Source organism: Pristis pectinata, chromosome 3, assembly GCF_009764475.1.
Source record: "Pristis pectinata isolate sPriPec2 chromosome 3, sPriPec2.1.pri, whole genome shotgun sequence".
In the NCBI taxonomy this organism is placed as follows: Eukaryota; Metazoa; Chordata; class Chondrichthyes; order Rhinopristiformes; family Pristidae; genus Pristis; species Pristis pectinata.
The window spans coordinates 62,091,217-62,117,976 of NC_067407.1; the positions used below are offsets into that span (position 1 = coordinate 62,091,217).

Here is a 26,760-nt window from a genome sequence, read left to right on the forward strand (position 1 = left end):
AAAAACAGTATGAAGCTGCTAGCACTGCAGCTGGCTACCTTGCATGTGAAACTGTGCAAATCAACGTGAAGGAACCAACACTTCAAAAATCAGCAAATGGGTACATGCTCTACATAATTTTTAAAAATACAACTTTTATTTTTATTAACACAAACACACTACACAAAAATGCAGGAATAATAACAGCAGGTGTTGTATTTTAGAGGTAAAGTATCATAAAACTAGAATTCTTCTACGTTTGCGTAAAAGGAAACAAAATTAAAGTGCTGAATTTGTAATTCAGTTGGAAAAAGATCTTCCAATTGTGTTATGTTTCTCACTCACTCAGAATGCCCAAATACCTTTACAGCTAGCAAAGTACACTAAGGACCCTCACTATCCGGGACATGTCCTCTTCTAGTTACTACCACCAAGGAGAAGGTACAGGAGCCTGAAAACCCACACTCACCAATTCAGAAGCAGCTTCTTCCCCTCCGCCATCAGATTTCTTAATAGTCCATGAACCCAGAACACTACCCCGTTTTCTTTTGTTTGCACTTATTTTGTCATTTATTGTAATTTTAATGTCTTTGCACTGTACAGCTGCTGCAAAACAACAAATTTCACATCATATAAGACAGTGACAATAAACCCGATTCTGTAGTGTGGTCACTGTAGTAATACAGGAAATGCAAAGGGATTCTGGGTTGCACTCACTTCTTTCTGGCTGACTGGTCTTCCATGAATCTTCCATGGAGAGGGTACACTATAGATCAAAGAAACTCTTTGTAAGGAACACAAGCCGTATTTTACAGCCCATGCACATTCACTGTCAGTTGGCAATTTTTAAAATTATTGAAGAGGACTGAATGTTTATTGGAGGCCGAATGTAATCTCAGACCTGAGCAAATGAAAGAGGGTTGACTGCAGTTGTTCCTGTGCTTCAGAGGATCTCAAGATCAACAGTGTTAACATTCGGGTTCATACAAGTGAATACTGTTTAAAGGACCAAATAAACAGATGGCAGCAGGTAAGTGGGGGAACAGAGATTATTCCAAATGAAACTTAACCTACATTTGAACTCTCAACACCAGTGTACATTTTCAATCAGAATAAAACTTGTTTTTACATTAAGCTTGGAATGATTGTGTCCTATTCCACAAATCATCATGAGATGTACACTCCAGAATGAATTTCATACTCGTAAATCTGTGCAGTTCAAAAACAGTCAGAGAAAGATTTCCTCCAGAAAGTTTCACCTATGGGCATTCAATGTCCCACCATTTTTTCCACTGCTTTGCTCCCTCCCATTGAATTAGATCACATGTTGCCTTACAGGCAAGTTATGATATACTCTACAGGAAGAGGTGATGATTATGGAAACTGGTAAATAATTCATTATAGCACATCTGTTATATCAAGGATTACAAGATTTTTAAACAATTCTACCATTTTTCACCTTTGTATGTTCCACCTTAAGCACCAGGGTAGGGAGCAAGAATGCAAATCAAGTTTAAGATCATTCCAGCAGTTTCCAACTATGTTGCTTTTGCATCCATTTTGTAGCTGAACAATTTTAAACTGTCTAGATAAGCAATGGGAATTCAACAACAGGAATGCAAACAATGTGGCTCAGAGAGTATCACCCACCTTTGACTGCCAAGGTTCTGGGGTAAAGAGTCCAAGTGCAAGGACTTGAGTACATAATCTAGGCTGATATTTCTTGTGCTATTCTGCACTGGAGGAAGCATCTTTAGGCTGAGATCTTAAACTGGTGTTTCGCCTTCTTTTTCAGCTGGATGCAACACATCCCATATTTCTTAAGAGTCCAAGAAATCCCCCCATTTTTTCCCCTAACCAATACCTAAAAACATGTTATCTAGTCAAAATTACGTGACATGAAACCTTTTTGTACATAAATTGACAACGTTTCAACAGTGAATCTAATCTAAGACATCTTGAGAAGTCCTAACAAAATGAAAGACACGGAAGTTTCAGAAACGTAAGATTTGGAGTGAAGGCCTTCAGGGCAATAATTTATTATATCCTACAAGAGCAGCCACGCCTTTGTTGGGTTTCACAAAGCAGTCACTCCCTAAATGGGACTGCTCCTTTGAGTGTTATTTTGCTGTGTTTGCTTAAAACATTTTTTCCTGCATTTTTGGGGGAAAAGAAATTAAGCCTGCTCAAGTTAAACAGATCAGTAATTCTTTCAATTAAAACAACTTGTGGAGTTTCTTTTTAAAATATAATTACTTTTAATTTTGTAGAGGCATATGCAGAAGGACTGTTCGTGCTGCCATGTAGCTACCAGAGAAAGGTTAAACAGACTCCAATAAGAGCATGAATCTGACTCATCAAAATGTTTTGCTTGTATGAAAAATTAACATGTAATTCACTAATCAAGAGAAGAATTTATCATTGAATAGTGGTCAAGTTATTAGACTCTGATTTGCACTCTCCTTGATTTCAGTTCAAGTAGAAAATTCTCTCTTTTCTATTGGAAGTGGTTGATTGAGTATTGCATTCGGCCAGTAAGGTAAGAATTCTTGCATATGTTAGTATGATTGAACTGCGGGACAACTAGCAACCCAGTTTTTCTGACCCAATGTCATACTTCTATTTCCTGCCAATGGTTATTTCTGGGGTCAAAGTGAGAAAGAAGCCTATCCTTCTAGCCCTTATTTCTATTCCATGCATCAATCCCAAGCAAAAAGCTCGCTGACCCACTCAAATCATTCACATCAGCTGTGAGTACTTCCAACATCACCACAACTGCCAAGTCATGGCTTCCATATTCCTATTTTATCGCAGCATACTGGTTGAGTGGTCTTCACCGCTGTGGTGCAACAACCAGCATCTTTTAATGTTGTAAAGTGTCACCAATCACTGCACAAATAAAATTTGGCATTAAAATAAATGTTAATCACAGGAAAGAGGCCTCCAATCAAACTGTCTAATGAGAAGCTATGCAAGACTCAGCGCACGGTACAGTGGGTGAAACAGTGCATTATGAATTAGGAAAGTGGGAGGGGTCTGTACATATAGTACCTCCTTTTTGTTACAGCAAAGTATTCAATTAATATTTTAATGCATTATGTCACAATTTTAAAACAATTTGCTTCTAACTTAAGATTTGTAAACTGTCCTTCCATTATCAAACAGAAGACAATATCTATTCTCGTTGGCAAGAACTCATTCCAAGGTTTCTGCTTAGGTCTTTGGATTTCACTTGAGTGATACATTTATGACTTAGATCAGCCTCCCTCATTCATGACTCATTGTTTGAGAATCCTGGACTTGTGCACCTGAGACAGAAAAGTATAAAGGAACCAGAAGGAGGGAGCTAGGATGATTTGGGATGAGGAAAGAGGAAACAACTGCAAATGTTTAAGCCTCCTTTTGACTTCACTTGCCATGGATCACTTTCAATCCTCTTTAGAATCACAACCTCCTTCCTCTATCTCACGTACTGGTGCCACTGGAAGGACAACGTGTGCAATGCGACTCCACAGGCCACTCAGTTTGTCGGTGTCCATGCCTTGACTACCTTCAGAAGCAGAAAACCTCCTTCTCAGAAAGTCACGGACTTTCATTTCCAAGACTTTCAGGCTAACATCCGGTGCTAATTTCTCCTCGTCCAGGAGAACAGTGATCAGCAGGGCAACTGCCTTATAGGCTGCATTCTCATGGTCGCAGTACTTGTAGAAGATCAGTGTGGACAATGGGGGCAGATCCTGGAAATGGTGAATCACTGCTACCTTGCTGCCTTTGTCAAACCCAGATGATAGCTGTGTGTCCACCTCCAGTTTCACAACATCACTATCTCGGCCACTAGTGACAGTTGCGTTGACTTCCACCATTGCAGTGGCATTGAGGGCTGTGGAATAAGCATCTGCAATCTGGCGAGTGAGGCACCTCATGGTCTGCTGCCCATCCCATGCAGCTGCAAAAATTAAGATGGCAGGTTTCTCATGTTGGGTCAGATTAATGTGGTTGCGTAGTGTGATTCTGCTTCTCTTCCACAGTGCTGACTGCTGTCCATAGAACAGGGCCTCAACCTGCTCAAACTTGTCTAAAAATATAGTTAGCGCTGTTCTTTCCACCAAACTAACAGCCTTGGGCTTGTTCATCAAGAGCAGGAACAGCACAGAGAAAACCACCACGGCAAACATTAGGATGAAGACCACATTCTTGTTTGAGGTATCAGCACTCCCTGAAGAAGAATGAAAAAGACAAAAATCACTGAACGTTCAAACAGCCAATCACCTGCATAGGACCAAGTGGTATGTTAGCATGCTAAGACTATAACCTGCATGAAGTTATGTGGCCACTGAGACATCTGTACCTGACAACATAGGATGTTAGAATACTGAGACTACACCTGTACCTCTCAGTGCAAGATGCTAACACACAGAGAACACACTTGCTCTGGGGAGTGTGGGATTTCCATGCATTGGTGTGGAATGCTTAGCCAGAGACCACACGTATAGTCACTGCAGTATAAATTCCTGACTAAACTTCTCAAAGATATTCCCATTCTGTATCAGGTTACTTCTTTCCATTCAGGTGCATAGCCATCACTGAAATTCATAATCACCTTTCGTGAGCAGATTCTTACATTGCTGTAGCCTTTGTGAAGGAATTCATTATATGCTGTTCCAGAACGTTAATCTAACAACGACAAAGGGAGTTGCAGGATTTTGTCTCAGTGATATAACAAATACGTAAACAGGTTAGAACAGCCTGACTTGGAAGGCTATTCTTGTACCTGTAACTTGCAGCTAGCGGTATCCCATACTTTTGATCCCCTTGTCTTCCTCGGTAGAGATCTCAAGTTTAAGAGATGCTGTTGTATAAGCCTTGGAAAGCTGAAGTGCATTATGTAGAAGGTACTGTACAATGGAGCTGGAGGAGTGAATATTTAGGTGGTGAATGGGATACTTAACAAGAATTTGTTTTTAAATATTAGCTTTTATGGGATATGTTCATCATAGGCAACAACTGCAATTTGTTATGCATTGCTAAATGCTCTTAATAAGGCAGAGGTGAGCTAACTACTCGAAGTGCTGCAGCTCCTCTGGTGAAGGTATTCCAACAATGTTGTTTGTGTAGGGTTCCCAAATTTAGAAATAGCAAAAATGAGGAACGGCAACACATTTCCAAATCAGGTTAGAATCCACCTTAGAGAGGAACCTGCAGGCAGCAATGTTCCTATAAGCCTGCTGCTCGTCCTTCTTGCTGGTAGTTTACAAATTTTGAGAGTTGCTATCAAAACAATGCATCTGCAGTGCATTTTGTAGATTCTACAATGCAGCCACAGTACACAGGTAGTGGAGGAACTCAATGTTTAGGGTGGAGAAATGGTGCCAATCAAGCAAACTGCTTTGCCTGGATGATGTCAAGTTGTTAAGACAAGTGGGAGTATGCCACCATATTCCTGACTTGGGCCTTACAGATGGTGGAGAAGGTCTGGTATCAAGAAGTGAGTCACTTGGCACAGGACACCAAGCCTCTTACCTGTCCTTAGAACCACAGTACTTTCTCGGCTGTTCTAGTTAAGTTTCTGGGTAATGATGAACCCCACCTCCCCGCCCCACCACAGGTAATGAGCAACTCATCAATGACAATCTCATTGACCATCAAATAAAGGTGACCAAACTCACATTTATTGGAGATGATTTCTATCTGGCTTTTCTGCTTTGTTATCAGAACAGAAATGTAGATGGAGCCTCCACTTAACTGTTTAATTAACTATAAACAACTGAATGTGGCAGGAGAGCAGAGTTTTGATCCAATCCACCAATGACAACTTCCTTGAGCTCTGTCAATAGCATGCAGTTTCCACTGTTTAGCATACACATAATTCTAAATTGTGGCATTCAGTTGTCATTCCATTTTTAAGCTTACCTGGTGATCCATCTACTAATGTTTCTCTACGTTCTTTATTGAACCTGGGTTGGTCCCCTCTCTTGAGGTAATGGCATAATGAAGGCTGTGCTGGGGAACAAGGTTACAAACTATGATGGAAAACAATTAAGTTGCTAATGGCCCACAGCACCATGTAGATGCCTTGTTTTGAATTGCTAGATCTGTTCTGGATCTTTTCCATTTAGCATTGAGGTAGTGCTAGACAAAAAAAAATGGAGGATATAGTCAATGTTAAGAAGTGGCCACAAGGAATGTAGTGTGGTTGCTATTACTAATACTATCTTGGACAGATGCATTTTCCACATGTAAATTTACAAGGATAAGGCTCAGTATTACACTCAGATGTACTACACATGTACAGTGGAAAGCATTCTGATTGGTTGCATCACAGTCTGGTATGGAAACTCCAATGGACAGGAACACAAGAGGCTACAGAGAGACCCAGCCGGTTCAATCACTGGTACAGCTCTCCCCACCACTGAGGACACCTACAATGGGCAGTGTCACAGGAAGGTGATATCCATCATCAGGGATTCCCACCATCCAGGCCATGCCCTCTTCTTGACACTGCCATAAGGCAGCAGGTGCAAGAGCCTGAAGACCCACACCTCAAGGTTCAACAACTGCTTCTTCCCCACTGCCATCAGGTTCTTGAACCGACCTGAAAAAAACCTTAACTCTACTGTGGACTATTATTTTTCTCTCTCTCAATCATGCACTGGTGTTATTATTTATTTTGTTTACTTGCCACACATGTAAGTTATGCATAATTTATGTTAAGTTTATGTTAACTTCTGTTTGTACTCGTCTTGTAGTGTATTGTGCAGCTGCTACAAAAAACTAATTTTCATGGCATTTATATCCTATGTATGTATGCCTATGACAACAATAATCTTGAACTTGATGTTGGTTGTCCCATCACTTGCCACAGACTCAATATGGCAGCCAAATTCTGCAGGATTCTGCTGGCTCAGCAAGGTGCTAACAACTTTTTGGAGATAGAAGAGAATGCAGATGCTGGAGCAACACAATCTGCTGGAAGAATTCAGTGGGTGAAGCACCATCTGTCGGTGGGGGGGGGGGGAGTGGGAGGGGTGGGGATGAAGAGATAGGAATTGTCAACACTTCAAGTTGAAACCTGATCTGACATTTCGGTCACATGTGGGAGAATTATGTGCCAAAGTGTTTTTAAATTAATTTTAGTAGATTTTGAATACTTCTGGATGGCAGGGACATTCAGAAGCATTAAAAAGAAATTGACAACTTTTATAAACAGCAAAGCTGAGGACCTGACAAATACTTCAAATTATTTTATGGAGGGACTACTTCCACCTCATCCAAGTGATTAGGTCACAGCACACAGGGCCAAGTGGGACTTTGCTATATGGGACCAGCAAGTCCATTGTTACAGACAAGAACAAGGTAAATACAGGACAATTGCTTTTCTTGGTGACCCAAAGTACCCCAAAATAAAGTGAAACAATATTATTTCTACAATTGGAGCAAAACAAAATGCAGATTTGAAAATCTGAAACAAAAACAAAAAATGTTGGAAACTGACATCCTCCATCATTTCCAACATCTTAAGTGGGATTCCACCACCAAATATATCTTTCCCTCCCCTCTCAGCATTCCAAAGGGACATTTCCATCCACAACTCCCCAGTTCATTCCTCCATCTCTACTAACACTCACTCTCCTTCTCAAAGCACTTTCCCACGCAACTTCAGGAAATGCAACGTCTGCTCTTTTATGTCTTCCTTTCCCACCTCTCAGGGACTCAGATTGAGCTTCCAAGTGAAGTAGCAATTCACATGCACTTCTTCCAATATCGTATATTAGATCAAGGGTTCATAATGTGATCACGTCAAAAACACTAGACACAGATTCGGGTGGCTGCTTTGGAGAACATTTCCATTCAGTTTGCACGTATAACGCTGAGTTTCCACTGCCTGTCACTTTAATCCTCTGTCCCATGTATCCTTTAACCTCCTACTTTGCTGAATACAAGATTGAGGAACAGCACCTTATCTTCACAAGAGGACACACTGCAGCCCTCAGTCCAAATACTGAATTTCACAATTTCAGGTAAACCATTTCAATTTGTTTTTTTTCCCCCCGTCTCCAATTGCTTATCCCCCAGCCCAGATCAAAAATCTGCAGATTTTGGAAATCTGAAATACAAATAGAAAATGATGGAAATATTCAGAAGGTCAGGCAGCATCTGTACAAAAAGAAATGGAGAAAATTTTAGCTTGAATAAAGTGCCAGTATTTAAAATGTTTGATAGCTTGACATCTTTGGTCTGCACTCTTATCACAGACATTCCCTCAGATCTCCCCACCCTCCCTCTTTCTCTGCAACTTGAAACATTTAAAAAAATTTTCTAACTCTGATGGAGGGCCTTGGACCCAAAATGTTGATTGTTTCACTCCTTAGTGGTGCTGCTTGACCTGCCAAGTACTTCCAGTTTTCTATTACTTCCAGAAATTTGTTTGGGTTGAATCAACATTTGAGGGACGCAAAACTTTAAAAGTCTCACAGTTTACAACGTCCACATATGATCGCTTTGTCCTGAGTTTTACAAAGGAACATACATATCTTGACAGAAACAAACTTGTATGAGTCAATTGGTGAACTTACTACAGTTGCAAAATTTCACATTAACTGTCAACTGCTTCTTTCAACAAATACTTACAAACTTCATTAATACCCTAAAATTTAAACACTATATTCCATACCCTAATTTCTTCTCAGTGAAGCCCAGGAAACTTTTTACCATCTTCCACTGTGCCTTCATGTCAATATCAACTCAATATTGAAAAATTAGATTAATCTTATACCTTCCTGTACAAATCTTTTGTTTCTTTCTCCTTTCTTCGGGGAAGGCTCAGTGTGAGGCAGCACTGCAGAATTAAAAAACAGAAATAAACACAAGGCTGCTAAAAGTAGTAAACTTTTCCATTCCCTATGATGTCGCTATGACATCAACACAGGCAGGCATCCATTCAGTCAATAAACCCAATCATACTGCGAGACAAACTCAGATCACTAAGTCAATTACATTCCATTGTCTGCAAGAATTGTCATTTGTACTTGAAAGTCAAAAACACAACATACCTTAGAGAATAAGGAAATGTTCTATAATGGAATAAATTGGCCATAATATCCTCAATGCTCTCCTTGAAATAAGAACCCCTTTAACCTGATGGGGTGCTGAATAGTAAATTTATCACCAGAGACAGAGATAGACAATTATTGAAGAACATGAAACTGTAGAGCAACTCTTATAACTTTATATCCCAAATATCAATCACCCAATGGTGTATAGTTCCAGCAATTGATTGAATAAACACCCTCCACACCTGCAAATACTTTGATAGCTTCGAACCTTTAAATAGTTACCTGAATACAGACAGGACCTTGGCTTAACATTGCATTCAAAAGACAGCTTACCACTCACCTCACTACAATATTGGAATGTAAACCCAAGTTAGTTATTTGAATCATTCAAGTAGTATGGGTTGAAACTCTCTGGTCTGGTATGTTTCAAATCTGTAGTACAGATCTGTACTAATTGAACTAATTCTAACAAAGATATAATTAAGATCAAAAATTAATACCAATCTGTAGCTAATTAATCCACGGGTGCAACTTTAGCAATCTCAGCTGATAGCTTTGCCACTTCCTAAACTTGGGGTTGCTGACAGTTCTCATGAACAGAACACTCACTAACCCACGGAGTGTCCTATATTTAAAAACAAACATTTCTCCTTCTGCATAAATAACACTTCTCCTCCTCCAAGTACCTACATGAACCGAAATGTTAAGAAATATCACAACAACAAAATACTTTACCTGAAGGTACAAGCTTAGTATTAGCTTTACTTGATAGAGTTACATCATCCTTTTGACCTATAGAAAAAGAATTGCAAGGGTTAAAAACAGTATTTCCAAGTACATGTATGAAATGGCATCATGATTGTGAAGTGATTGAGACAGTTCAAAGATTTTAAACTCTGAGCACCAAAATTCCTCATGGACAATTTCAAGCAGACAGCTAGACTAAATCTACTACACATTGTAGATGATTTTAATTTTTTTTAAACTAGACACAAGCTAATTCAAGTGAAAATCAATAAACTGCTGATGCTGGAAATCTATAACAAAAACAGAAAATGCTGGAAACATTCAGGTCAGGCCACATCTGAGGGAAGAAAAACAGAGTCGACAAGCAGGTCAGAACTGCTGCTTCTTCAACACCATACTCATCCTCCACTGCAGTGTGCACAAACCTTTGAAAGATTGAACTAAAATACAGCCATAAATTTTCCTGGAAATGAACTATGCATTTTGACACTCAAAACAGGTCAAGGGTTTTTGTTTTAACAAATGAATGTGGGACTTCAATATAAACATGAAATCACACTGCAGTTATGATTAAGATGAAGACCCCAACTCCTTCCAACTATTTTACCTCTTGTTTAAAAAAGGGCAAATGGAAATTATTCACTGAAGTTTCAATTTATAGTGCATGAATCTGTTACCATGAAACTGCCAAAGTTGTTGCATCTGAGGAACACAATCCACTGCACACAACATTCAATCACACTCCTAATTATACACAAAATCTTCAAATACAATTTTACCCAGACCTCAATATCTTTTTTTTAAACCCAAAGTTGATGAATTTCAACAGAATTTTTTTTTCCCCAATATTATGGAAAGGCATTCTTTCCATCACAAACAAAGATGGTACTTTCCTATTCACTTCACCTACTTCTGCACTGACTGCAGAGATCACTTAACTCACCGTTAACAGTGCATTCATTCTATAGAATGACATTTAACACAACTCTGCAATAATATTTCTGCAATTTAAAGCTTCCTATTTCCACAGTTGGCTTTCAGTCTCTTCCCCTATAACAACTTATACAAATTATTGAAAGTTTTATGATGTTCCAGGACACATCACTGTCACTTTAGCAGATATAATCTGGCACAAAGCTACATACACTAGAATTAGGAAATCTGACAATTAGCTTGGACAAGATGATAGAATTTCAGGAGTAAGTTTTAAAGGAAAAGTGAAGAGGCTTCTGGGGAAAAAAAATTCCAGAGGTTGGGGTCCCAGCACTGAAAGCATCACCATCACAGCCTTGGGAACAAGGATGATTTGCTTCCACTCCAGTTGAGGAGTGGAAAATGTTTGTGCATGAAGTCTTTTAACCAGGGATGGCCAGTACCACAAGGTCTTAACAGAGTAAGGTCTTGGTTCAATGGCATGGAATTACCAGGTGAATGGACACCAGGTTACAATGCACAGACCTAGCAGGCACAGGAGTGAAACATACACATGTGCCTGGATACAAAATCTTACTAGTACCCCTTTCCTCAGCACCTTTCCCAGACTCTCTCCCTCTCTGTCTTTTTAACTTCTCCCAACAGTACCCCACCATTTTCCCACTCCCTTTCACCTTCCTCTCTCTTCACTCACCTCCTTCCCTCTTCCTTTCCTTTAATCTTTCACCATCCCAATCCCGGCCTCCCCCACTTTCCAGCTACCGATAGCTCACACCCTCCAAGGGTGAGGGTGCCAGCTGACCACTGTCATTTGCCCACATCAGGGCCCACTCCCCAATTGCCTCCCACACCTGACCAAAACCCCTACAGCTGAGCCTGGAACCCTCCGATTCACCCAGAAATCCTTAGGAAGACCTTCAGCTCTTTATTACGAAGAGTCAGTCATGGTAGACCAACGAAAACAGAGCACACACAAGAGACCACTATTGGAGGAATGTACAGTTCCTCAGGGGATTGTGAAAACAGAGAGGGATTTGAGATGTGGAGTTGTTGCCTCACAGTGCCAGAGATCTGGGTTCAACTCTGACTTCAGGTGCTGTCTGTGTGAAGTTCATACATTGTCTCCCGCGACCACTTGAGTGCTCCAGTTTCCTCTGGATGTGTGGATTGGTAGTAAATTTCCCCTAGTGTCTAGGTGATTGGTAGGATCTCGGGGGGTGGTGGTGGGGAGGGAGAGTTGATGAGAAAGTGTGTGGAGAATAAAAATGGGATCAATGTAGGATTTGTGCAAATGAATGGTTGATGTTTGGCATAGACTTCCGTGACTCTGATTCTAAAGCAAGAAACAGTGCTGTACATGAGCAGACCACATCTGGGCTCAAAGATAATCTAGATAAGGATGAACTAACCTCAGAAATTAAAGCAGTTTCCTTTCAAGAGAACAGTTTCTCACCATTCAGATGGTTAATGTACTTAAAATGATTTCATTGTAACTTGTTCCTGGTAATTACAAGTAAGGCAATACTTGCTGCAAAAACAAACTGAAATTACCAACAAAATCCACTAACTTATTAAGACTCAAATGAGCAACCTGGTAAATGCATTCCAAAGAATTCATGCAAACTAATTCTGTGACTTGTCTCGGTTGGCTGCCTAATAACCTACTCAAAAACATTCAAAGATGTACAAGGAACCACTTTGCTATTCTAAATCAAGAAAGGATTTGAATTTTCAGATACTGAATGAAAGATTAATATCATAGCCTAATCTTTGGGGCTGAAAACATATGGAAGTTTACCAGACTGGAACGAGATTATATGAAGGTGCTCATACTTTTTTTCTCCCGCCCTACAACCCTCCAGGAATTCTGTGTTCCTCCAATTCTAGACCCTCATTTGATTTTTAGTCTGAATAGGTCTCTCAAAGAGCCAGCACATGCATTGTATGTCAAATAGCCCCCTCAAGTTCTGTGTGATTTTATGACTTTGCAAACTTAACAGGTTAAACAGTGGTTAGTAACCTGATTAGTAGACGAGATTATGTAAAGAGCACTTGAATGAGAATTGTCTAATCATTTAAACACTCAGCGATACCCTCTCAATACAACTATCATTTTACCACACTCAAATAACAAGACACTAACCTTGGGTTGAACAAAGAGGTCTTCGTCTTATGTCAGACTGTGGAGGAACTTGATCTGCAAAAATATAAAAACAAGTTCAAATGCAAGTTAAGCTCAACTCTTTAATTCAAATTCCTGTGCATGTATGCACATCAGGCATTTGTTGCTGATTTTCTCAATAGCAACTTACAGAAAAGTGAACAAAAGTCTCTAGTTAAAGTGTGTTTTGAGATCTGCCTTCAAGGGTATTTAAACTGACATTAGCATTCTAGAATAAAAGAATTCCAGATTTATAACAAAAGCATTCTGGAATTCCAGATTTCTCCAATAGCTATAGGTGAACAAGACAAACATTTTATGCACACCCACTTACCTTCATCGAATTGGCTGAAGTTAGATTCACCTTCAGGACTCCATTCGAAAAGAAAAACATACCTCAGAAGCTGAAGCACATACCAAGGAATCATCAGAAACATCTCCCAAAACTAAATGCAGAATTATAAGTGATATTCCCCGATGGCCTGGGTGAAGGGAAAATGGCATCATTCTCAGTCTTGGAAGAAAAATGATGGGGAAGAATTTACTTGACTTTCCAAACAAGGCAACTACCTCATATCAGCTAGGTGATATGAAGGAGGAGATAGAGAGGAGAGGTGTTAATAATAAGCGTATGAGAAGATAAATGTTTTTAACCAATGTGTTGTTCCCATTCATTGATGAATATTTTGACCTGTACAAGATCGCGTTTGGAAGAAGCTCAAGATTCTACTACTTGGTGCTGCATCAGTGACTTAAAAATCAAATAACCTATCTTCTGCAAAATTCCCTCGTGTGTTTTGTTAGTCAAGCAATATTATTGAATACAACCTAAACACACAGTCACTGTGTTTATCAGCAGTCATCCCTTCATTTTTACCGGAGTTCAAGTCAAAGTCAGAATCATACAGTACAGAAACTGGCACCTCAGCAATTTTGTCAGAGTACTCAGTAAATACTAAACCCAAATTCCAGCATTTAGTCCATAGCCTTCAATGCCTTGCAATTCTAGTGGTTGTGAGAGTCTATCTTCACCATCCCCTCAAGCACTTCATCCACTGTGTGGGTGAAAAAAAATCTTCCTCAAATCCCCTCCAAATCTCCTACCCCTCAATCTATGCCCTCCATTTACAGATACCTCTGCTATGGGGGAAAGTACCTAACAACCTACACTGTCTATGGCTCTCAATTTTGTATTCCTCTCAAGTCTCCTCCACTCGAAGAAAAATAAACCTACTCTCTCCTGTTAACTGAAGTGCTCCATAGCAGACAACATCCTGGTGAATTTCCTCAGCATCCTCTCCAAAGCAATGATGTCCTTCTAATAGTGTGGTGACCAGACTGCACACAGCACTCCAGATGTGGCCTAACTCATGTTTTACCAAGGTGTATCATTACCTCCCTGCTCTTATATTCTATGTCCTGATGAATGGAAGCAAATATCCCATATACTCTCAAAATCACCTTATCTTCTTGAGCTGCCACATTCAGTAATCCTTGGACTTATACACCAAGGTCCCTTTGTTTCCCAATACTCCCAAAGTCTTATAATGCATTGTGTATGTCCTAGCCTTGTTAGTCCTTGCAAAATAATCATCTCCCACTTATCAGGATTAAATTCCATCTGTCATAAATATCATCCTGTACTTTAGAATATCCTCTGCACTATCAACAATATCCCTAATTTTCACGTCAACTATGAACTTACTGATCATACTCCCTACATTCACATCCACATTGTTAACGTATATGACAAACAATAATGGCTCCAGCAGCGAGCCTTCTGCTACATCACTGGTCAATAGGCTTCCAATCATAGAAAAACTCTCCATCAGTTTGTTTCAATAACGGCAGACAGTTGGAACTATATATATGCATGGACTTTTTACAGAATAGACACTACCCTAACCACTTTTAATGATTCACTTCTAACAAGAGTTGATGTCTGACCTTTTTAATAAAGACACTAAATTAATATCTCAGTTTGATAACCAGATTTGCAGGCAAAAATCTGCAGAACATATCAACTCCAACTGCCACTGTTAAGGCTGAAATGGCCAAGGCCCATCTTGAAGAAACTGTTTCAAAGTCACTAAAACTTAAAAGCTTTCAAGCATCCTTTCACAACACACATTATTCCTAAGTCCCAGAATTAAAAAAAAATTCTTGCGTGTCATTTAGGAATCTCTCTTAGTTCTGACAACTTATCAATATTTCTTCCTAGAACTCAGGAGCTATTCTGCTGTGCAGTGACTGAAACTCACCCAAAAGAGGCAAATTTAAATCTCACTCAAGTCCATGACTTTATAATAGAATCCCACAGTGAAATGTCAGAGCTGCTCAACCTTTGTGCCCTCAAGGTTCCTCCATGCCACATTTTTAGGGCAAGCTCGGTAGTGTAGCGGTTAGCGTAACGGTTTACAGCGCCAGCGACCCGGGTTCAATTCCGGCCGCTGTCTTTAAGGAGTTTGTATGTTCTCCCCGTGTCTGCATGGGTTTCCTCCAGGTGCTCCGGTTTCCTCCCACATTCCAAAGACATACAGGTTACGAAGTTATGGGCATGCTATGTTGGCGCCAGAAGCATGGTGACACTTGCGTGCTGCCCCCAGAACACTACACAAAAGATGCATTTCACTATGTTTCAATGTACATGTGACTAATAAAGCTATCTTATCTTAATTTTCTGAACTCAAAAGAATCAATTCTGGTAAAAAAGAGATCATCCAATCCACTCACTAATTTACCAATGTACCCTCAAGTATCAAACTGTACTTCATAAGGTTAACTTTTGGTGATTGGTCAAATATGGAATATTTTACACAATTATTTGTTCTGCACCTCTTATTTTTTCTCATGTGATCATCACAAATTACTCAACCCGCACTTGTACTTAAAGTAAGATTTTGTTACCATAAGATAGTAAAATCTGAACAAAATGACAGTGAAAAATAGTGCTAATATAAAAGCCACATCAGAAATGTTGGAATAGCTAAAAATTGTGGGTTGAAAGAAATTGTAGGTTTGTCAGTTTGTGGGAAAATACCAGCTCCATAGAAACCCAAAATAAATGTTTTCACAGACACACATCTTTAAAATATCAGTAAGAGTGCAATTGTTGATGAAGTGGCTAGAAATACTATCCACCATTCCTTCGTCATTGCTGATTCCAAAACTAACTCAATAACCAACAGCATTGTATGCTTGCCTTCATCAAAAAGGCAGTAAGCTCACCACCACTTTTTCAAGGGCAGTTACAGATCGAGCACTCAGATCCCAATAAATAAAATTTCACAAACCAAATTATTTGATCATTGTCTTTTTAATTTTCTGGAGCTTTCCTTTTTCCCCCAAAAGACTGCCACATTTCCTACATCACAGCAGCTGACTCCACTTTAAAGTCCTTCATTGCCTGTATTGTGCTTTGGAACATCAAAATTATGAACAGCATTTTACATTTACTCTAAATTTTTCAACCTGGGCAAATACCAGGAGGACAAATGCATTATCAAATAATTAAAACATCTGTAATTAATAAACTTTACAGTATTACAAATTGAAAATTTCAATACATACTCTTCACCGGACTGGAGTCTACTTCATCTGTCACTCTGATGTTTGGTGAATGTCTGCTCCCCTCTGGAAAAGCATTAAGGGCAAATCGATTGAAGCACAAAATGTCACACTGCAGATAAAATTACTTGATATCATCTGCCATGCTTCAACAAGTGACACATTCAACCACCTCATTGCTAGTATTGCTGGGAACAACCTCTACTGCACACCTTTCAAAACTGCGTCACTTTGATAAGTGAAATCAAAAGGCAGATTATCTAAATGAAGAGAGACTGCAAGTGAGTGAAGTACAGAGATATCTGAGTATTCTACTGCCTGAGTCACAAAAAGTTAGCAGCAGGTCCAATAAGTAGTTAAGGTGGTAAATGGCATTTGAGCCTTTATTGCAAAGGACTTGGAACTTAAAGATAGGGAGGTACTGGTATTGGTTTATTATTGTCACTTGTACCGAGGTACACTGAAAAACTTGTCTTACAAACTGATCTTACAGGTATTAGATTTGTTTTGTTACAGTTGTACAGGCTGTTGGTGAGGCTACACTTGAAATATTGTGTACAGTTTTGGTCCCTTTATCTAAAAAAGGATATAGCATTGGAGGCAGTCCAAAGGAGATTCACCAGGCTAATTCCTGGGTTGTCCTATCAAGACAGGCTAGACAGTTTGGGCCTGTATTCCTTGTAGTTTAGAAGAATGATGCATGACCTTATTCAAACATACAAGATCCTACTGGGGCTTGACAGGGTAAATGTTGAGATGCTTTCACTCGTGGGAGAGTCACGAACAAGGGGACCTAAATTACAAGACAAGAGGCCATAGAAATGTCTTCTCTCAGAGGGTAGCGAATCTCTGGAATTCTCCAATTCACACCCCACCCCACCGCCTTCCACCTCCACCACCGCCCTGCCCCCCCCCCCCCCCCCCCCCCCCCCCCACCGCCAACTGAGGGTGGTGGAGACTAGATCATTGGAAATATTTATAATGCAGATAGATAAATACCTGAAAGATCACAAAATTGAGAGTTATGGGGAACTGGCATAAAAGTGGAGCTGATGCCAGCATAGATCAGCCATGATCGTATTGAATGGCGGTGCAGGCTTTAGGGGCTGAGTGGACTACTCCTGCTCCTATTTTCCTGTGTTCTTGTATTGCGTTCTTACATCATCCAAGCAACAAAGAGTAGAAAAGCGTCTTCTCCTCCTCAGAGTGATGCAAGTCACAGCTTCATGTGCGATAACAACTGAAGTGCCTTAAGTTGGTTTGGCAGTTCTTATTTTAATTTGCATTGTGCAATTCAACCAATTACCAAGTGGACTGAGTAATGGTTCTATTGATCCATAAATGTGAAAGGGTGGGGTGCATTGCTCACTCAAGCAGGAACAGAATGTCCATAAGAACACCATCTTTAATGTCCACCAAGTATATTTGGCTCAAATTTAGAATACATTCAACATAGCCATGAAGATGAAAGGTCATTGATTTGGAGAATGGAAGTGATACAAGTCGGCTTAGGGACTGCAAAAAGAGTTGTCACTATATCCCTGGGTCAGATGGTAAACTTTTCTTGTTTGTGACAATCGTTTCTCAATCTGTGGGTTTTATTTTCAACCTTCATCAGCAAACTTCTCATACTGAGACGTACAAAAATGTAAACACAAGCACATTAAGCTGGATCATCCTGAATACGACCTGCACCATAATTCACCCACACAAATTTATAGACCCTCCATGCTTGAAACCCAGAAAGTTCTGTCTGCAGGCAGCCAACAGATGTCAAAATCTGAGGCCCTACCCCCTGCTTGCCATTGTTAAGAGGCTTTGAGCTATTTTTAAACCATAATAATATTTAAAACTTCAAGTAAGTTTTGATTAAAAATAAAAATGAGCAACTATAACTAAATTTAATTGAATTTAGAATGATACCAAAATAAACCATTAACTTACAATTTTTTTTCATTATGGTCAGCAACTACATTTAAATGAATGGGGTTGTGATTCTCAGACCATCAAGTTCTGGTGTAAAACCAAGGGGTAAATGTCGAGTGCATCTGGTTCCTCGTCTCAGTACATTGCTGTTCAATTGCAAGTCTACTGTCAAACCAGGCTGTAGTTATCCACCGGTTCTTTATGGAATTCTCTGCGGAAGTTCACCTCGATCCGAATCATTAATGTCTCAGTACATAGTGACTGTAAACCACTTGAGCTTTGTTCTCTGAACTTCCAACACTCAAAATATCAACCTCAGCCAAAACTAAAGGCATGATATATTTGGCTCAAATTTAGAATACATTCAACATAGTGCCCTTTGATTAATATGTCTCTAACTGATTGTCAATCATTAACCACATCTTGACTTTCACATTCAAGATTAGTCAGCCTTAATCTTAAAAAAAAAGATTTTCCTCCCAAATGCTCACGTATTCTCAAGTAATTATCCATACTTACAATGTCCTTCATAAGTACAACCTTCAGTTCAGAATTTCATCCATGTGGCCATGTAACAAGTGTTGTGCTGCTGTTGAGACAGCTATTGGCAGGAAAAGAGCTGGATTTCAATGGAAACAGTGGCTTCTGCCTTTCCAATATTTGATTTGGTAGGAAATTTCTGATCTTCTAACACAAGATGCCAGATAAGAAGTCTCACAGTTTAGAGAATGGAGGGATCAAGAGAGCTGGTATGAAGGCAGAGCTACGTGTTATCCATGCACATTTAAACCTGATATTGTCTTTTCGGACAATGTTGCTAAAGGGCGGAACAGAGGCACAATATATATCCAGAGGTCAAACACAGAAGAAGTATGAATGTGAGAGGTCAGAAGCAAGAAGAAATATTCTTCCTTACTATTCTCTGCTTATGCCTGAATTAATTCACCATGGAACCATGTGAGGGCAGTCCTACTCAGCTGGACAAAGGTGTTGAAAGAAGATAATATGGTTAAAGACTGAAGACAGATCAAGACAAGGAATGACGGTGCACCACAGACACAATTAATTCAGTTCTGCTAGAGGAGCAAAATACCTGATTGGAGAGGATTAAGCCTCCTCCAGTTTCCTCCCATATTCCAAATACATGCAGGTTGCTAGGTTAATTGACCACTATAAATTGCGTCCAGTGTGCAAGAGGGTATAAGAATCTGAGGGGAGTTGAGGAGAATAGAAAATAGGATTAACAAAGGATTAGGGTAAATGGCTGATGGTCAGTGGGGACTTCGTGGGCTGAAGGGCCCGTTTCTGTGGTACTTCTATGGAAAAAAAAAGGGACACCTGTAATGTGACAAAGGTTTGCAAGAATAAGGACCATATTTACTTGAAGAGGTGAGTGAATAACATCTGAAATAAAGGGGAGGGGAAGGGAGGTTTTTTTTCAGTGGAAGTGGGGTTGATGACAGTAGCAGAAGCGAGGGTTCCATTTAAAATACCAGGGAATAATGGAAGCAAGAAAGGAAGTTTCATGATCACCTCGGTCGAGGAGGCAGAAAATGAATCTAAATGAACAAGAGCAGCTAATGGAGGGCATAAAGATAGAAAGGAGATAACTTAAAGCTGTATCCCAGACTAGGACAATAGGAACCTTGTGCCACACTTGGCTTTGCAGACAAGAACAGGGAGTCGAGCAGAAGAGATAATTGAACAGGTGGGTTCAATCCTAATGACAAACAAGTCCTCAAGGCCTTTGCACTTACTAGAAGCAGAGATGGAGGAAACAGGAGCAAAATGTAGCAAAGAGGACCGAGGGAGATTTCTGTAATCTAGCCTGACCTGGCATTCAACAAGCTGTTTGCCATCATCATTCAAATCTACATCTCTTGAATTTAAGGAAGAAGAATGACCAGATTAAGAAAAATTTTGCTGGGGACATGAATATCAAAGATAGAAGGGAGCATATGATCAAATAGTTTGGTCGCTCCAGAAGTGTCATGAGGAATGGAAGACCAAACATTTGATGATTAGGGGTTTGAAGGTGCTACAGCGAGAGACTTGGAGAATTTTTCCCCCCAGGGACTGATACAGAAATAAATAATTTCAAGGAGACATTACTACTGAAAGACATAGGAAGTGATCAGAAATGGCTTTTCTTTGACAGAGAGCACGAGAACAAAAGACTACATTTAAATTCATTAAAATCTGAAGGTTGTAAATAACCTGCAGAGAAACAGGGTCGTGGATTTTCACCCCAAAGAACTGAATTTCTGCTCTGGACAAACACCAACGAAATAAAGTTGAACATTAGGAGCAGACTAAAATTCAACAATAACAAATACACAGGGGCACCCAGGATTACGAATGAATGACATGTTTCATGGTTTTCATTAATGACTGGATACAGTATATATTCCATTAGTTTAATCATGGGTAGTGTTAGGGTTCATTTAAACTAAAAAAATTATAGCCAGTATATGTAGAACAATACGATATAGGTAGATATAGAAAATAGACATTTCTGACTTACAGAGAAATAGATTTACGGACAGTTCTCAGGAACGGAACCTTACACAACCCAGGGACTGGCTGTATTGAAATAGTAGTGTTAAGATTTTAACCAAGAACAATTCTGTAAAGGCTGAACTCCAGCAGCTAAATAAGTGGTGGTACAAGCCGGAGAGACTCCAGGCTACTTGCGCCAATTGAATTGCAGGAACGTGGCTCTGAAATGTGTGTTTTTTGAGCATGTCATTTTTTTCCTCAACTATACGGCTAAATACAAAAAAATATTTTGAGATGGCAGGAGGGCATGAGTGTATGATCAAATAGTTTGGTCGCTCCAGAAATGTCATGAGAAATGGAGGACCAAACATTTGATGATTAGGGGTTTGAAGGTGCAAGGATGTACAGATTCTTTCCTTAATAGTTACAAAAACACTAAAAGTACCACAGGATTCTGAAGAAGCAGAAGCTATATAAAAAAAAAGGTCTCTACGATAAGAGAGGAACCAATGACCTTCAAGCTTTTACATCCATAGCACAATCCAAATGCTGAACAGTGTCACACAACAAAATAGGAACAGGCCACTCAGCCCCTCAAGCCTGCTCCCCCCCCACCCCCCATCCCATGGCTCATCTGCCCCAGGCCTCAACTCTTCTATGCCAGTTTCCCATAGCCCTAAATTGCCCAACCTTACAAAAAATTATCTATCTCCTCTTTAAATACCTCCAATCAGCTCATCTCCATGCCCCTCCAGGGTAGACAGTCCTCCGGGCCTCAAAATTTTGAGCACATATTTAAGTATAATATTAAAGAAGTGACGTTCTAATTCAAACCACACACTACATAAAAAAGTGTTTCCTCATATCACTCTTCCCCTTTATTTTACACACGTGACCTCTAGTTCTTGACTTTTCCACCAAAGGAAACAAGCCACACAATATCCATGCTGTGCAGACCCCTCATCATTTTACATATTTCCATCAGATCTCCTCTCAGCCATCTATTGTCTAAAGAATACAATCCTAGCCTTTCCCTATAATGCTCCTCACTCAAAACAGGAACTGTTTGCAAAGATTCACAAAGCTAATTTTCATGGCATTTATACCCTGGGTATGTATGCCTATGACAATAAACTTCAACAACCAGAGTTGAACACACTGCTCCAGCTGAGGCCAGATTTGTGTTTCATAAAGGTTCAGCATGACTTCCCTGTTTTTAAACTCTGTGTCACTATCAAAGCCAAAATTGTGTGTGCTGTATTAACCGCATTCTCAACCTGCCCTACCACTTGCAATTATTTGTGCAAATATACCCCGTCCCTAAATTTCTGCACTGCTTTTGAAAGGGGTATTCTTTATTCGATATTACTTTTCCTTACCCTTCTGATCAAAACAGAACATTTCACATTTCTCCACATTAAACTCCATCTTCCTGCTAACCAGGGATTGTTTCATAAGAACATTAGAAATAGGAGCAGGAGTCGGCCATCTGGCCCGTCGAGACTGCTCCGCCATTCAATAAGATCGTGGCTGATCTGGCCGTGGACTCAGCTCGACCTACTTGCCTTTACCCCATAGCCGTTAATTCCCCTACTGTGCAAAAATCTAACTGTGTCGTAAATACAGTATATTTAATGAGGTAGCCTCTACTGCTTCCCTGGGCAGAGAATTCCACAGATTCACTCCTCTCTGGGAAAACCAGTTTCTCCTCATCTCCATCCTAAATCTATTCCCCTAAATCTTGAGGCTATGTCCCCTAGTTCTAGTGTCACCTACCAGAGGAAACAACTTTCTTGCCTCGATCTTATCTATCCCTTTCATAATTTTATATGTTTCTATAAGATCCCCTCTCATTTTTCTGAATTCCAGCAAGTATAGTCCCAGGCAATTCAATCTCTCCTCATAAGCTAACCCCCTCATCTCCGGAATCAAATCGGGTCAACCTCCTCTGCACCACCTCCAAAGCCAGTATTTTCCCTTGATTCTGGTGTTTGACTTCTCTACTAATGTGAATTGTGTCCTTCTGTTTACCCCATCTAAAAAATTTGTAAGATTTTGCACACCGTTACAAATCTCTTCTCAAACTTCTCTGCTTCATAAACAAAAACCTCAAATTATCTAACCTATCCTAGAGTCATAGTTACACAGCACAGAAACAGGCCCTTCATCCCAATTTGGCTATGCTGATCAAGGTGCCTACCTAAGCTAGTCCCACTTGCCTGCATTTCACCCATATCCCTTTAAACCCTTCCCATCAATGCACCTGTCCAAACGTCTTTTAAATGTTATAACTCTACCCATTTCTACCACTTCCTCTGGCAGCTCTTTCCATTGATATTCTCTGTGTGAAAAACTTGCTCCTCCGATCCCCTTTAAACCTTTCCCCTCTCACCTTAAACCTATGCCCTTTAGTTTTAGACTCCCCTACCCTGAGATAAAGACTGACCAGCTACGCTATGTATCTCATGATTTTATAAACCTTTACAAGGTCACTATAAGGTTTTAACCGAATACTCTCATCCTTGGAACCTTTCAAGGAAATCTTCATCATGCCCTCTCCCCTGCCTTCACATTTTCTTAAACTGTGATCATAAACTGGTTGAAACTTGATAAAGTTTCTGCATTCTATGCTTCTACTTAGAAAGCCCAGAATTCCTCAAATATTAGGAAATAAAGTTCCATTGAAATTATCCTGTTCACATTTCCCACATCACTTCACATCCTGCAGGGTACACTGTTGTTAGGCAGAAAAATATGATAGCAATTTGCACACAACAGCTTTCAACAAACAATAACAACAATGATGAAACTATATATTTTGGTAATGTTAGTTGAGAAATATTGCCCAGCAAAAACTGTATCATAGGATCCATCAAGTTCATTTGGGGGAAGATGGGCGGTTCAATTTCTTACCTGAAATGTACCATCTCCATCTGTATATCATTCCCTTAACATTATACTTAATTATGTGCTCAAAACTCTGGAGTGGGACTCAAGTTCTTAATCTCAGGACTCAAAAGTACACTTAGCCAATTTGTTTTGAAATGCATTCACTTCGACATATTCAGTAGCCGTCTTCCGGAAAGAATGACAGCAACAGCATCCATTCTGCTGTAAATAATCAACACCATTAACGTGAAGAAAAACAGGGCTACTCATCCCACTGGCCAATATTAATACCTGAACTGACATCACTACCAACTTCCTTGCAGCAGGCAGAGAACTCCTGACTAACCACATTGTTTTCGACATCCATGGCAACACAGAATTGAAAAATGAGCTGAAAGCCAGAGACTCGCACATCTGATTCCTAGACTGCTGCTGGATTCATCACCTCACATTCATCCCTCCAGGTATGTGTTGTATAATCCCATTCATTTTAATGGCATCACCGACCTTGATCACAAAGGTTTGTGCCCACGTTTTTTTCTGTCCTCTATGTTATTCAATGTTTTTAATTAATTTTTAATAGTTAAAGGAATTAAATACGTTTTTTTAATTTACTTAAATACATTTGATTATCTGTTTATCAAAGAGATTTAAAGATTTTTCAAGTATTCTTGGACATGAGTGAGCTGATCGAAGACCATGAGCCAGTCCAGGGTGAGCCCTCAGGATAGGCTACCCAGGGACAAGTCGCCACCTGCAGACTGCCATGTCTCCCAGCCAGCCACGGCAGCCAGGCCTCCAAGACAATGGATAAAAGTTGTGGCCACAGGCAGCATCACCTTACAAGCACAAGCTGGGCCACCAGCATGGTCACCATCAGATTGCTGATTGTGGGATATTTTGTTCTCGCAAGTGGCTGCTCCACACACGTTCAACAGCTTTTTTGTTTACACAAGGAGGAATGATATCACCAGCAGCAGCATTCCTGAAAGTTGGGGAATATTCGGGGAAAAGTTCAAAAACTGTTAACTTGGCTGATTCCTATGATGAAAAGGCTGTCACAAACAGAAATTGCGCCCGTACTCCCTGGGGTATAGAAAGAGGTGATTTTGTAGAAGCACAAAGCATTATGAAGTAATTTGACAGGATAGGTGCTGAGAGATTGCTTCCCCTCATGGGGGAAAAGTCCAGAATTAGGAGGCAAAGTTTTAGATTAACTGATGATTAATTTAAGACGAAAGATGAGAAGGATTCTTTCTCTCAGATGATCATGAATCTTTGGAATTTTCTACCAAGAGAACTGCGCAGCCCAAGTCTCTAAATGTTCAAGGATGAGATAAACAGATGCTTGGACATCATGACTGTCAAAGGTTAGGTGGATCCTGCAGGAAAGTGGAGTTGAGCTACGATCACATGAGTCACGATCTTATTAAATGGCACTGCTGGAGAGACTATATGGCCTCTTTCTTATTTCCTTATTTGTTTTGCTTTTTGCCGACCATCTGTTGTACTGCTAAAGTCCGCAATCAGATTTCATGCATGAAGCTCGAATACACAACAATTAAGCTCAGGCAGTGAGCAAAGGTCCCCGCATTGGACCTGCAATCTTAAAAGTTTGTGTCAGGAGGTGAGTGGGGCAGAACAAAGCACATGGGTAACATTAAGGGGAATCATCTTGTTTTCCTGGAAACAGAATTCAGTACTGTATACAGGCTGTCCCCGGGTTACGAACTCCTGACCTGACGATAAGACCGAACTCCCATAATATTAAACTCAAAAGTCCAATGTACGTACACATGAACGGCAGAACTAGTTTCCTCTCTCTCGCAATTATTCTTTATCATCAGTTTTATGTGCTTTTGATGCCATTCGTTACAATACTGTGGATTTATGGTTACCATATCGAGTGAATTTGTGCATCTTCTGATGTGAACAAAATCGTCCGAAGACATAATCTGCCCAAGTTAATGAATCAAAGCGCTGCCGGAGGCTTCACCACCCCCCCCCCCCCATCTCCACGGCAACCCCGGGACGCCGCCGCCCGTCCTCACCTCCGCCCGCCGTCAGGGTCTCGCTGTCTGTATCGATGTCGGTGTCGGTGTCGGTGTCGGTGTCGCCGTCGGCTCTGCCGCACGTCTGGGTCGGGCTGCGGCGCTTCATCTCGCCGGCTCAGGCAGTGCCGGGGCCGGGCAGCTGCAGAAAGAGGCGGGCGGTGGTGACGGCGGCGGCCGGAAGTGCCGCTCAGTCGGACGTCCTTCCTCGACCCGACCCGCCCCACCTTAGCGCCGCTCACGGCGCCCCGGCTCTGACCTGCTCCGGGCCGCTGCAGTGCGAGCAAACTCGCCGGTCGTTACCGCGACTTTCCGGGCCGGACCGACCGCGCGCGCCGCCTGCTGTTACCGGCCCGGGCGACCACCGTGCTCGCCCTGTGGCAAACAGATCGCCAGCAAGGGCGGTGTGGGGGTTCCCCCCTGCAATTACCAGTGCAGGGGATCCCTCCCTCCTGCAATTAACAGTCCAGAGGATCCCTCCCCGCTCCCCGCAATTAACAGTCCAGAGGATCCCTCCCCCCTCCCCGCAATTAACAGTCCAGAGGATCCCTCCCCCCTCCCCGCAATTAACAGTCCAGAGGATCCCTCCCCCCTCCCCGCAATTAACAGTCCAGAGGATCCCTCCCCCCTCCCCGCAATTAACAGTCCAGAGGATCCCTCCCTCCACCTCGCCCCCCCCCCCCGCAATTAATAGTGCACAAGATGCCTCCCCTCCCCACCCCTACAATTAACAGTGCACAGGATCCCTCCCTCCCCTGCAATTAACAGTGCAAGCAATGCTCAGCAAGTCAGGCAGCATCTGTGGAGAGAGAGAGAGAGAGAGAGATATTCCTGCAGACATCTGATAAAACTTCTTCAACCCTAAACATCATTGCTGCCTCTCCACAGATGCTGCCTGACCTGCTGTGTTTCTGGCCTTCTTCTTGAAGGTTGGCTTGACTTTTTTTTGTCTCAA

General features: G+C 40.9%; 1 protein-coding gene across 2 annotated transcripts; it reads right to left on the reverse strand.

Moving 5' to 3' along the window:
• Positions 1-168: 168 nt before the first annotated feature.
• On the reverse strand, positions 169-26,298 carry LOC127568278 (torsin-1A-interacting protein 2-like). Of its 2 annotated transcripts, XM_052011840.1 has the most exons (7): positions 25,806-26,298; positions 16,444-16,506; positions 12,856-12,909; positions 9,768-9,824; positions 8,753-8,815; positions 5,890-5,979; positions 169-4,195 (listed from the first exon to the last, which is right to left on the reverse strand). In XM_052011840.1, the coding sequence occupies exons 1-7, from the start codon at positions 25,912-25,914 to the stop codon at positions 3,408-3,410; spliced, it is 1,224 nt and encodes a 407-aa protein (XP_051867800.1). In that variant the 5' UTR covers positions 25,915-26,298; the 3' UTR covers positions 169-3,407. The 2 variants fall into 2 exon arrangements, with proteins under 2 accessions (XP_051867800.1, XP_051867801.1); XM_052011841.1 differs by lacking the exon at positions 5,890-5,979.
• Positions 26,299-26,760: the final 462 nt, after the last annotated feature.

Coding starts and splice junctions, on each gene's coding strand:
- LOC127568278 (XM_052011840.1), bottom strand. CDS start 25,914: ATGAAGCGCCGCAGCCCGACCCAGACGTGCGGCAGAGCCGACGGCGAC. Junction 12,910..16,443: donor AGACTCCAGTCCGGTGAAGA/GTATGTATTGAA, acceptor ATATTTTTGCAG/ATCAAGTTCCTCCACAGTCT. Junction 8,816..9,767: donor TACTAAGCTTGTACCTTCAG/GTAAAGTATTTT, acceptor TTAATTCTGCAG/TGCTGCCTCACACTGAGCCT.